This window comes from Nothobranchius furzeri, chromosome 18 (assembly GCF_043380555.1).
Source record: "Nothobranchius furzeri strain GRZ-AD chromosome 18, NfurGRZ-RIMD1, whole genome shotgun sequence".
Taxonomy (NCBI): domain Eukaryota; kingdom Metazoa; phylum Chordata; class Actinopteri; order Cyprinodontiformes; family Nothobranchiidae; genus Nothobranchius; species Nothobranchius furzeri.
The window spans coordinates 30,896,076-30,909,034 of NC_091758.1; the positions used below are offsets into that span (position 1 = coordinate 30,896,076).

General features: G+C 43.5%; 1 protein-coding gene across 1 annotated transcript in view; it reads left to right on the top strand.

The window, feature by feature from the left end:
• pkdccb (protein kinase domain containing, cytoplasmic b) overlaps positions 1–10,208 on the top strand; it is a 16,037-nt gene extending 5,829 nt beyond the window's left edge. The window contains exons 3-9 of the mRNA XM_070546781.1: positions 379–1,156; positions 2,280–2,411; positions 3,521–3,792; positions 4,059–4,138; positions 4,337–4,444; positions 7,856–8,032; positions 9,806–10,208. Of these exons, the coding sequence (XP_070402882.1) occupies positions 379–1,156; positions 2,280–2,411; positions 3,521–3,792; positions 4,059–4,138; positions 4,337–4,444; positions 7,856–8,032; positions 9,806–9,906 (1,648 nt within the window). The 3' untranslated portion in view covers positions 9,907–10,208. The remainder of the gene's footprint in view (positions 1–378; positions 1,157–2,279; positions 2,412–3,520; positions 3,793–4,058; positions 4,139–4,336; positions 4,445–7,855; positions 8,033–9,805) is intronic.
• Positions 10,209–12,959: the final 2,751 nt, after the last annotated feature.

Genomic DNA, 12,959 nt, shown 5'->3' on the forward strand with positions numbered 1-12,959 from the left:
TTATTTCAATCATTTTAGCCAAATTACTGAGAGCCTTTTGTGGCTCCAGCAGCAGCTCGCAACCTGATCTAGGCAAAAAAGAAGGAAAGAAATTGTACTTTGCTGCGATCTAGTGGCCTAATTGTAGAAGTGAGCTACTTAATCATTTAACGCGTCTGTTAGATAGTTATTATTATTGTGACTGTAAATTAAGCCTGTTTAACTTAGAAAGTAAAACTCTTCAGCACGGATTAGATGTGTTATAAAACCTGATATAAACAGATTTCGGGTGTTATTGTGAGATTCGTGTTCAGTGACACGCATTTCTTGGTGTAAAACTTTACGGTGGTTCTTGTAAATTCAGCTGTGTGTAACTTTAGAGTGACAACATGAGGTCAGGCGCTACGGGTGTAAAGTTACGAGCCGCTGGACACACCTCCAGAGGGAGTTCCCGCGGAGGAGGCGACCGGGAGCCGAGCGTTCCTCCCCGAGGAAAGTCCTTCCACTCGGAGCGGGGCGGTCGGCTCTGCCCGCGGCTCCGACTGGTTCCAGCAGCAGTGGCCGTGCCAGGGGGAAGCGAGCGCCCGGGATGGGCAACTCTTTACGCGCGGCCGCCCTCCTGGCTGTCGTGGTTCTGTCTGTCCTGGTGTCGCTTCTGATCACCAGCGTGCAGCAGTTTGGAGCGACTTTATCCACCAATGGGACTCTTTCTGATGGAGAGCAGCAGGAGCTGGCGTCGCTCCGCCGGGCTTTGATTTACCAACTCAACCAGAGGCGAAGAGAAATGATCCCGCTGCTGTTACCTGATGATGATGGTGATGATGATAAAGGAGGACGTTCCTCCCAGCTTGATCCAGACTCGGGTTTGGATTACAACCTATGGAATGAGGTCACCCTTGATTTCGGGAAAGCGCACCCGGATCGGATGGGTTGTGATTCCCTGGTGGACATGCAGGCTGTGGAGGTTCTGGGATCGGGGTACACCAAGCTGGTTGTCAGGGCGAACCTGGCCGGAGGTCAGCCTGTGGCGCTGAAGCTTGTCAACGAGCAGGGCATCGACATGAGCAAGTGTCTGGAGGATTTCAAAGACCCCCGCGCCTGCCGCGAGCTGGTTTCTTACAAACTGCAGAAGGAGATGATCTTGATGGAAAGGCTGCGGCATCCAAACGTCATAAAGGTGAACCTGAAACTCCTGGAGAGACCCAGGACGCATGAGGTGCTGATTTTGTGAAAGTGGCCTAAGTCTGGAACATTTCAGGACTTTCCATGATCCATGCAGCAGCACTCACATTTTCCTTTGTCTCACTCAGTAAAACTAGCTCTGCAGGGTCTTGTCCTGTAATTAAATTAAATTCACTGACCCTTCAGTGACCCTTTTGTCCAGTTTGGCAGGAGCAGCACAATGTGCCTCTGTCCTTCCTGGTTTCATCTGAAACCCCAGGCGCTTACTCACTTAAGCCATTACAGCCCAATTTAAACCCAAAACTAGAGTTTGTGCCTCAGATCAACTCACAGCTGCACAAATTAGCAGAGCATCTGGACCTCTGTTCAAAGTTGTTGATTTCTTAATCCTGCTTGCCTTACTCTAACGAAAGGCCTAAATAAACTGTTATTCACTACAGGGTGGTGATTGTAAAGTTAAACAGTCTTTGGTTATTTAGCTTGTCTCAACAGAAAAAAAGGAATTAATTTTTCAGAGTCATATTATCACCATGTCGTTCATAAATTTATAAAACCTCACCGTTCCAAACTAAATATTAAGTTTGGAGTTAAGTGTTTAGTATGTAAGCTAAATATTTATTTTGTAAACTAAAATCCTATTTCGTGTAAAAATATGGAGTTTGTAAACATTTTCTTGAAATTGGAGCTAAATAGTTTTGTTTATACTATATTAAATTTGAGCTATATTTATGTTTTGATCCAAGCTATGCTAGCGATGTTGCAAATTAAATGTTTAGTTTGAAAAATGAATGTTTGGGTCAGACCTAAATATTTTACAAACTAAATATTTAGGCCCCCCCCTCCCCCCCCCAATTATGTTTAATTTACAACATAAATATTTAGATCTGACCAAAATGAATATTTAGTTCCAAATTAAATTAGCTTGCTAGCTAAATATTTAGTTTGAAACTGTGGCATTTATAAATATTCTAATAACTTGGTGAAAATACAACTTTTTTTTCTCTCTTGTGACGGACTAAACAATCCATAATATTGCTGTAAAATATTTCACCCTGTAATTTTACAAACAGCACCCCACAATTTACTCCTTAGTGACCAGTTTCTTTTTACTTCTGCAGCTCAAGGGTCACTGTGCAGGAGTGCAGGGAGGAGGAGGAGTAGAGGGAGGAAGAGCTGCAGTCATCCTGGAGCAGGGGAATCCTCTCCAGATGATCCAGCTGCTCCAGAGCCCCTGGGAGGACCGATTCAGGGTGAGGCGTCTCCACACACGGAGAGGATGGAAATGTTGGCAGAGGAGATGTTTCAGGATGAAAGATAAGGGAGGTGGATGTGTGAAGCTCCTGGAGGTCTGATATCTGCCCCTCAGTTGTATTTGATCAGGCTCTGGAGTTAATCCAACGCTGGCTGGGAATTTCATCTCACCCCAAAACACACAGACACACACAAACACACTCAAACACATGCTTCTGCACACCCCCGTCGTTGCAGGTGTGCTGCAGCGAGTCAACACAAGATACTTTTACCCAAGTAAATCCTTTGGAAGCGTTTCAAAGAAATGATAGCCGAGAGTGACAAACGTAACCAAATATACAGTAATTATCATCTCAGCTGAGGGTGTTTTTCCTGCTGCATCACCCACACAGACGTCCATGATACCCCTCTACAGCCGCTCGGGCCCCTTCAGCTACTGTACATTGCTCCATCGCAGCCCGGTGTTTGGTTTCACCCAACACTCTTTTTTTGTAACGCTCTGTTCTCAATGAGCAACGTTCAACAGTCTCACTGCAGTAACTCCACAGCTGCAGGGACAGAGGAAGCATGTGGCTTTTTAATTTTAAATAATTCCAGGTTTCTAAATACATCGTCAGTCTGAAAGGGGCTTGCAGATTTAGTTTTTAATAGTGAAAATGTTCTAATGTATCTTCAAAATGAATAATTGCGTTTTTTTGTGAAGACAAAATTCAGCCACATTTTTCTTTTTTGTGAGAAATAAAAAGATGTTGTTTCAGGGAAGTGACAAACACACCCTTTTTTCATCTTGTTTTGTTATAAAAATATATTTAAGGACCCAGGAAGTTTGTTTGAATGTCCCGTTGTAGGATTTCAGAGATTTTGAATTAATATTTTATTATTTTTAAAAGGCTAAAATTGTAGCAAGATTAAATGTTTATTAATCTCCCCTGATTTATTTTATAAATTGTTATAAAATGATTGAAGTCATCCGGTTTAAGTCATTTTTTTGGTATTGAATTAAAAGAAAATCTCTAATTTCAAACTTCATAGAGAAATGTTGCCATCGAGTGAGTAATTTGACAGTTTTGAGGACATTTTTGCCAACCCTCTCCCCTTTCATCTCCAGGTGTGCCTGGACCTGGTCAGGCTCTTGCACTTCCTCTCCCGCTCTCCTCTGGGCTCCGTGGCTCTGCTGGACTTCCAGCCGAGGCAGTTCGTCACCGTGTCGGGTCAGCTGAAGCTCACGGACCTGGACGACGCCAGCGCCGAGGAGACGGCCTGTCAGACGGACGCAGACTGCACCCTCCAGTTCCCTCACAGGAACTTCACACTGTCCTGCTCGGCCCGCGGTGTGTGCGAGGGCCTGAACGAGAAGAGGAACATCTACAACGCCTACAGGTTAAAAAACAAAACAAAGTGACAGTTTTACTGCATGGATGGGACTAAGGTAGCAGCTTATATGATGATGAAGATAAAGCAGCTGGAAATGTTCAGGCTGATGGGATGATTATGTTCCAGAGATGGGGGGTGGGGGTCCAGCTCTTTGACAGCTTTACGAACTGTTTGTTCTAACAACCCGGTGAGAAAAGTAATGCTCTGTGGGAACGATGTGACGGGGCTTGTCTGGTTTTCTCCTTCTCCTCCTCCTCCTTGCCTGGCTGCAGGTTTTTCTTCACCTACCTGCTGCCCCACCAGGCCCCGCCCAGCCTGACACACCTGGTAGACCACATCATGAACACCACAGGTGAGGCCGGGACTCGTCCTGATCAACCAGCAAGATCAGAGGGCGGATTGTTCCGTTACGGCTGTCGTGTAACGACACGCTGACTATTTTAATTTAATGAGCTCGACAAGATCTTTCCTGACTCAGTAATAAACCCCGGCGGTTATCTGCTGAGGTGAAATGATCTGTTTTGTGATGATGAATGCTTCATGTGTCCAGGGGAGCTGAGGGAGGACATCAATCAGACTCTGGAGGCCTTTGAACACATCCTCCTGCTGTACAAGTCGGGCCTCTACCTGGATAACCTGCCCCCGTCCATAATCAGAGGTACGGACTCCTAAAACAAAAGGAAAAGAGCTTATTGTAGCTTTTGATCCACTTTGTTCCCATTTTGGATCCTGATGGTGAGCTGAAGGGCTTGTTGGGCTTTGACAGGCAGCTGGAATAAAAGGACAGCTCAAACAAAGTGGGATTAATCTTATTTTTTATAAACTCTTGCAAAATCCAAAGGGGTTTGAATGAAGACAACTGGACTTCTTTGGTTTGCTTATCCAAGGAGCTTTGTCAATACTGACTGGAATATGGGAGGGTCAAGCTTATAAGCTGTCTATTGTTAATTAATGAGCAGAAACTACCTATGAATACCCCCTCCCTACCTCCTGATGAGTCATCGGAGTCATTGAGTGCGTTAACATGCAGCCAGTAACCCTTTTAAAACCCGAATATTCACAATAACCCGGTTCCGCTGGTCCATGTAAACACCACCAAAAACCCGGATATGCTCATAACCGGGTTTTTAAAAACCCGGTTACTACACCTGGGGTAACCCTTTTCTAACCCGAATGTTTGGTCGTGTAAACGCATATCGGGATATCTCCATCAAAGCATGTGTTCTGCGCATGCTCTGTTCGCAAGGAATCTTGGTCTTTTGAGTAGCGAGACGTCTTGTATGCGCCAGAACACCGGAAGTAAACAACGAGTTGGAAGCAAAATGGCGAGTCGTGGCACAGCACCACACTTTTGGAGTGACGAGGAAACTAAAGTGCAAACAAACGCGGTCGCTATCTCTTCCGAACTGGGAAACATGTTGTTTTCACGGATACCGGAACAAGAAGAACCGGAAATGATGCATATAGCGTCTGGACGTAGTCCATACGTCCTGACGCTTCCCCAACGTCCGCATTTAAATCGGGTTATGCAAGTTAGAGGTAAATCTTCCTATTTATGCTTGTAAATGGGTTATTCTGATCAACTCAGAAACCCGAATCCCGACCTTAACCCGATCATAACCCGGATATTGGCTGCATGTAAACGTAGTCATTAGTCTCTACTGTGTGGGAATCACTGTATTGATTGGGTGCAAGAGGGTGTGACCTAGACTGAAAATGTTTGGGAGTTAGGTTCAGAGCTGCATTAAAGGTGCTGGGAAGATGAAACCTGAGGCCTCCTCAAATGTAATCCTCTATTATAAGCTTGACTATTCCAGTCAGAACTGACAAAGCTCCTCGGGTGAGAAGCGAAGCGTCGTCAAGAATCCAAAGAAGTCCAGTTGCCTTCATTTGAACCCTTTTGGATTACCATAACCTGGATGACTGCGAACCTTCAGCAGCACATTTTCTCCATTCATGCACAGAAATCTCTCCCCTCTCTCGCTCTCGCTCTCTGCCGTCGCTCCACTCAGCCGTATGAAATATTAATAACAGAGCGACTGGCTGCGTTCCTGCAGAGAGGTTTTTTTCCGTTCCCCCAGATGCCGGACTGTTTATATAGCAGCGCTTTGTGAATTTAATCACAGGTTCAGAGTAAAGAGGCGGCCGACGGGGAGGGAACATTTCAGCCTAACGAGGAGGTGCCGGGAGTTGTCCGCCGCCTAGGCAGTGATAAGAGTCAGAAAAATGTGTCTGTTTATTATTTGGACATATTGCACGGTTAGCTGGAACAGAGCTATTTTCCGGGGCAGGCTAGAGGACAAGCTCGGTTTGTTTTTACTTTAAATGGCAGCTTGTTAGCTATGGCCTCCTGGTTTGGCTGTTAGGATGTGTTAACATTTTGTTTAAGCCTCCTAAAAACCAGAAGTTTGTCTCGTTTTAAAAAAAAGAAGAAACGATTTTAAAGTAGCAAAACATCACTTTTAGGGTCTTGGTTAGAATTAGGAGGGAAGTGTGTGCTGTGGTTAGGTTAAGCCTAGCTTTGAGTTTGTTTTGGTTCAGCTTAGTGGAATGTCCAAATAAAGAGCGAGAGAGAGAGCGAGAGAGCGAGAACTTAATTTAAAATTGCTGACAGACGAAGAGTCTTCAGAGATGTGGATGAATGTTTCTTTTCCACAGCTGAGATCATCTGGGACGTGATGGAGAATGGAGGCCAGAAAAAAAGACGTAGTGTCTTAAGTGAATAGAACTTTTAATTAATTGAGCTTTTTAGCGCTCATAAATTTAAATACAATAATGTTTCTGTGGGATGATTTGAGAAGAAGCCACACATTTTTGTCTTTGCCACCATTTAGCTCAAAAACAGGCCTCTGTTCTCTTTACTCAGACTTGAGGGCAGAGCCTCACACACACACACACACACACACACACACACACACACACACACACACACACACACACACACACACACACACACACACACACACACACACACCCTCAAAAGGCTACCGGTTTGTAAGCGTTTGCCTCCTGCGTACGGACGCACAGACGAGGCTTTTGTCCGTTTCTCGACCACGTTTGCGTGCAGACATACGTGTGCTGATGTGGAGCAGATGATTTAACGCCAGGTTCACAGGATGTCTGACTGAAAGAAATATAATGATGAATGTAACACAAATGTTTGGAAGGAGGGAGGTGAAGCAGAGTTCGCTTTTCTTCTTTATTTGAAGGTCAAATGAAGGATTTCCTTTTAGATGAATGCTTTAAACATTACTGATCTAAAGATTACTGTAACAGGAAACGTAAAACTGTAATAACCTAATTAATGTGTTTTGGGGGAAAAATAGATTTAAGTTTAAAATAACTTTTCTCAAACTGCAAGCTAATTTATTATCAATATAAATCCTAATATTATAATAATATCATTTAGTGTAATACATAAATAATAATCTGAGAACACTTGAAGGATTCTGGACTAGATAGTAGTTTGTTCAAACAGTTGCTAAACAGGGGCGGTTCTAGATGGGGACCAGGCTGGGCCAGTGCGCCCCCCCCCCCCCCCCCCCCCCCCCCCGACAGCCAGCTTGAACCCTTTATGTTCATGTGTCTTTTAATGGAGCAGGACCTAAAGCTGGGGTCAGGGCCCCTCCGCAGGTCACGAAACACAACAGTTAGGGTCTTGAAATCAAATAAATAATTCATAAAGTAGCAAATATTTCCTATAATTGTTACGAAAGGTAAAGGCAGTGGACATATATTAAAAATATAGAATAAAATTGGAATTAATCTAGCTTAAAAAATTTAAACATTCATAAATACTTGTCAGTTTTTTTCAAGGTAAAACTTGAATGGAAATATGTGCAGGAACATAATCATGTTCAGAATCCTGTTGAAATAATGCCAACATTTCATGCATTTCTGTATTTAATTAGGTTGTATTTAATTTTTTATAGATCCTTCTGTGTGATCCGTTGTATTTGTATCCCCCGTTGGGATAATTAAACTTTCTTCTCACCCTCAGAGTCCTTTAAAGTCTTTTTAGCAGCCTTGTGTATTGAAGTGGCTTCTCCTTCTCCTCCTGTGTGGATAGATTACACCGTGATGCGAGGAATGGGGACCACTGGGAACGTGGAGTACCGCTGCTGGCCGTCCTACAGCCTGCAGGGCTGCGTTCTCTCTGTCCACAGCGCCAGAGAGGCAGCGTACATCTGTAACTCTCACTCCCAGTGCAGCAGCTTCACTCTGACGGGACAGAAGACATGGACAGGTTAGTAAAACCTGTCACGTTGAGAGCAGGAGGTTTGGACCCAAGATGCAGAATCCCCAGAACGACTCGAGGCAGGAGTGGTTTAAGAAAATATGTCCTTTATTTAAAGGAGGATGCGCCAAAAGTCCAAAGGCACAACAGAAGCTCGCTCATGAGCATGAAGTTGGAGAAACTCGAGAGGGACAGAACAACGCTGACACATACAATGGACCGACAACACTGAGAGACACCTGCAGGGCTATATACACAGAGGGAAGCAATCAGGGAAACAGGTAGCTGGTGTGTGGGAAGTGTGAGCTGAAGGGATCAGGAGAGACTAATGAACTAAATGGGGAAGGAACGCATTGTTAAAGGAAAAGACTGACTGGATAATATAACTATACAGAGAACTGAAGATACTGTAAGAGAGCTAATAAACCTGAAACTAGACACCAGAAAAAACACTAAATCTTCAGCTTGGGGAACTAAAGAGACAGGAACCAGAAGAGAGGGGATCTATGGAGAGACTAGACTAAATTGGATGGGATAACTAAGTATAAAGTGACCAGGAAGAAACATGAGGGGAACCTGGAAGGGGCTGGGGACCACAAGGAGCACAAGACCTGAGGGAACACCTGGAGGGAGAATAGGAGGGCACTGGGGACCAAAGGGACACAGAACATGACAAAACCACTAAAAACTAGTGTAAATACACCACGTGTAAGTCTTTGATGGTGTAACTGGAACTCATTAGATTGGTATTTGAGCTCAAATGCTGAGCAATGAGCTGTACAATCACAGCTGCACTCCTAAATAAACACTTTTAATCTGTTGTACAACTTTTTAAAGCTGAAGTACACTGTAAAATCTCATTAGTGAACCTTACTCGAAAAAAGTATGCAAAACTTAAAATAGCAAGCACACAAGAGTAAGTTATTATGTGTTTGAGCTACTTAAATGTACTAAGAGTAAAGACAAAAAAGTAGTAAGTACATAGACATTTGCTTACTGTTTGCTACTGCTTCAGTAGTTGCAACTCAAGTTCAGTAGTGTACTGCGTGTTTACTAGTTTGTCTTAAGCCTAGTTTATAGTACTCTTTCTGCTGAGGTGCGGAGACACGCCACACCATTATATGTTGATGCAAAGGCATGCAAAGACAGACAGAGTAGAGCCCAGTTTTTTTAAATATCCATCGAACACAATGGATAGCGCACATCTGTGATTGGACGGCCCAACAACGGTGGCAACTGCTGTCTCTGTCGCTCCCATTGAATTATTTGTAACAAACGTTTTAATCATGCAAGATCAAGCAGTTCAAGCTCGATGAAAATTCACCCTCTGTAGCTTAGTTCATGCTTCTCCGTCTGCATCGGTATGGAGACATGCAACGCCATTATCCGTCGCGAGGGCTCTCCAGCAGGCATGCAAGGACGGACGAAGTTGAGCCTAAAATTTTCATTTTAACCCATACCTCCCTCCAGAAATTTGCTTTTAAAGGCTCACGTACAAAAAATTTGTCAGCAGGCCCGCCAGAGAAGGTCTACGCCCCCTGCTGTCCTGGTGGAGAATTTCTCCACAACACTAATGGAAAAGCGTAACAGGAAAATGCCTTCGTCTATTCTTGTGCGGAGAAATACAAACTAGGCTTTAGTTGTAGTAACTTTCATTTAAGAGCATTTTACTTTGCACGCATTAGTACTTAAATAACTATTACTGTGTACTGATTATTTGAAGTGCATCGGGTGAGAACACGTTACTGTAGCATGTTGTTTTTGTGTTCTGTGCCTTTGCAGGCCGCCTCCTGGCCTCTTTCAGGAGCAGCTTTGGTCACCTGGTGGCTGATGGGATGTCGGAGGTGTACGTGAAGAAAACCAAAGTTCCTGAGAACCCTTGATGAGCCTGAATCGCAGCTCGGTGAAGCAGAAATGCTGCGTTTAGGAGAACTGAAGTCTGTCTGTGAACACACCGACCTCAGCGAGGCTTTTTAGACGAGGTGCAGCGCGTTTGAAGAGAGCGACTGAATGTGTTGTATTTATAAGGCTTCTGCTCACTGACTGTTTGATCTGCCTGCCAGCTCCCTGCCTCTGCCAGCTACTATTTAAAGGGATTTCCCTTCAGGTACAATTAAGGAGGGAGAGCCTTGTACCCTAAACTTTTTCCCCTCCTAATTTGTCTTTATTTGCCATGTGTGCTGGCTTTCGCTGCGAGGCCGAGTCCCTGTAGTCAGATTTTTTTATTTTATTATTTAAGCCAGAGCGGCATGCTGCAGCTCAGCGTTTCAGGCCTTAGGAAGAAAAAAGAATACAAGCTCTTATACAAATATACTTTGATTAAACACACCATGGTTTGGACTGTTGATAAATATATTTTTTACGGCTGTCTGGCTTTGTTGCACCAAGAAATGGAGACAGCAAATACCGTGCAGGCATTTGCACATCACCAATGCGCAAAGATTATAAAAACCTTTCCAGAGCTGTCTGTTTTTTGTAAAATTAGCAAAAAATATTTATGCAATCAAGTGAAATGTAATTCTTCTTACATGTTACTGCATTAAGTGCACCTTGTGGGTGAAACTTTTATTTTTCAATGAAAAATGAATCACTTTACTGTTTTTTTAATAACACTTCACTTGTATCTGTGTAATTTGTACTTTTACAGTTTTTTAAAAACTATTTAAAATGTAACAGGAGCTACTAGTCTGATTATTTCTCATTAGCACCTTTTGTGTGTTTTAGAGGGGGGGGGGGGGGGGTTGCTTGAGTATGCAATGTGTGTTTGTGTGCTTTTAGTCCTTTATCTACTCCCATACCCCCACATCTGCAATCTCCAGCCCGTCTGAATGGCCCAAATTGCGAAACCTGCGGATCTCCGCAGAGTTTGCACAATACCAGAGGAATGCATTCAAATGCTCCACCATGCTGTGCTCATTATGAGCCTTAATTAAGACATGTAAAGGAGCTTACTGACCAGGGCTTTCTCATGATGGGGTTAGAAGGTCAATGATGGAAGACAAAGGCAGAGATCTGGAGTTTGCACAAGAATGACCAGCCAGGAGGAACCCAGAGGAGCAGGCCTGCAGGAAGGTGATGCTGAGGATAAAACCACCACATGCACAGTGAACTCTCAAAAAGAAAACATTGGTCCTGTTCCTTCTACACACACAAAAAAAGCTTAAAATTCCAAAAAAAAAAAGGTGCAGAGCTTCCTTCACTATTCAGTTCTGCTGCTGTCTGACTTGAAAGGACATGTTTCTGTCTAAAGATGATCTTTATAGGCAACACCAGGCCTCAGGGTCCTCTTTGCCTCATGTTGGCCTCTTGTTGTCTGGACAAAGACGCTGATTAGACTCTTGATGATACAGATAAAGAGTCTGAGAGAGATTAGATAAAACCAGTTTTCAGGATCAACTCAGGCTGACTGGAGAAACCGGTGTATTTCATCTGGGTAACTATAAACTTTGGCGACACAACTCATTGTAGAACAACTAGAAACTGAGTTGACCCGTTTCATGAGTTATAACTGGTTATAATCAAACTAGTATAAGATAACAAACAGACAGACAAATGGGCTGTTTGAGATCTTTTTAAAGGGGACGTATGACTTTTTCTCAAGTTACAATAGTTCACTTGTCCACAAAGAACATTTTTATGAAGTTCTTTGCACTAAATCCCTCCCACAAAAAGCAATTTTAGCAATTTTGTTTTGGGTATTCTTAGTACCTTCCAGAATGAGCCATTTCAGGGTTTTGTCATCATCTGTGGAACACTAAAAAAACATTTTAAAATCATTATTTCTGATTGTAATTGGCCAGTCGAGGCTGAACGTGAAAAAAGTCTCCTACACATATTTCCTGCATTCGCTTCTGATAGAAAACAGACTGTCACTACGTTTACATGCAGCCAATATCTGGGTTATGATCGGGTTAAGGTCGGTATTCGGGTTTCTGAGTTGATCAGAATAACCCGTTTACAAGCATAAATAGAAAGAGTTACCCCTAACTTGCATAACCCGGTTTAAATGTGGGCATTGGGGAAGCGTCAGGACGTATGGACTACGTCCAGACGCAATATGAGTCATTTCCGGTTCTTCTTGTTCCGGTATCCGTGAAAACAACATGTTTCCCAGTTCGGAAGAGATAGCGACCGCGTTTGTTTGCGCTTTAGTTTCCTCGTCACTCCAAAAGTGTGGTGCTGTGCGGCGACTCGCCATGTTGCTCCCAACTTGTTGTTTACTTCCGGTGTTCTGGCGGATACAAGACGTCTCGCTACTCAAAAGACCAAGATTCCTTGCGAACAGAGCATGTGCAGAACACACGCTTTGATGGGATATCCCGATATGCGTTTACACGACCAAACATTCGGGTTAGAAAAGGGTTACCCCAGGTGTAGTAACCGGGTTTTTAAAAACCCGGTTATGAGCATATCCGGGTTTTTGGTGGTGTTTACATGGACCTGCGGAACTGGGTTATTGTGAATATTCGGGTTTTAAAAGGGTTACTGGCTGCATGTAAACACACTCAGTGAGACTCTAGGATTTGAAATGCCTGACAGATCTACGTCACACTTTCACTTAACATTTATGGACTCACCCATCTTGGCTTGTGAAAAGGAAGGCTGTTGTTTTAGTGAAAACAGCAGAGAACATCTTGACTAGTAAAAGCGAACCATTAGCATTAGCAATTCCACCACACAGCAGAACTCCTTCAGGCTTGTGTTATTTGTTGAGATAAAACATCAACATTGCAAAACCAACAGAGTCATATTGCCATTAGCCAATCAGAGGAGAGATTTTCAAATATCATGACATAAGAGTCCAAATCCTGTCGTCTGAAGCTCTTCTCTGATGTGGCCATTTTTTACTTCCTGAAGCAGGTGTACCGGAGCTTTGTTCTCCCAGAGTATGACTTACAAGGCATTCATGCCGCCTGAGACCATTGCAAATATATTG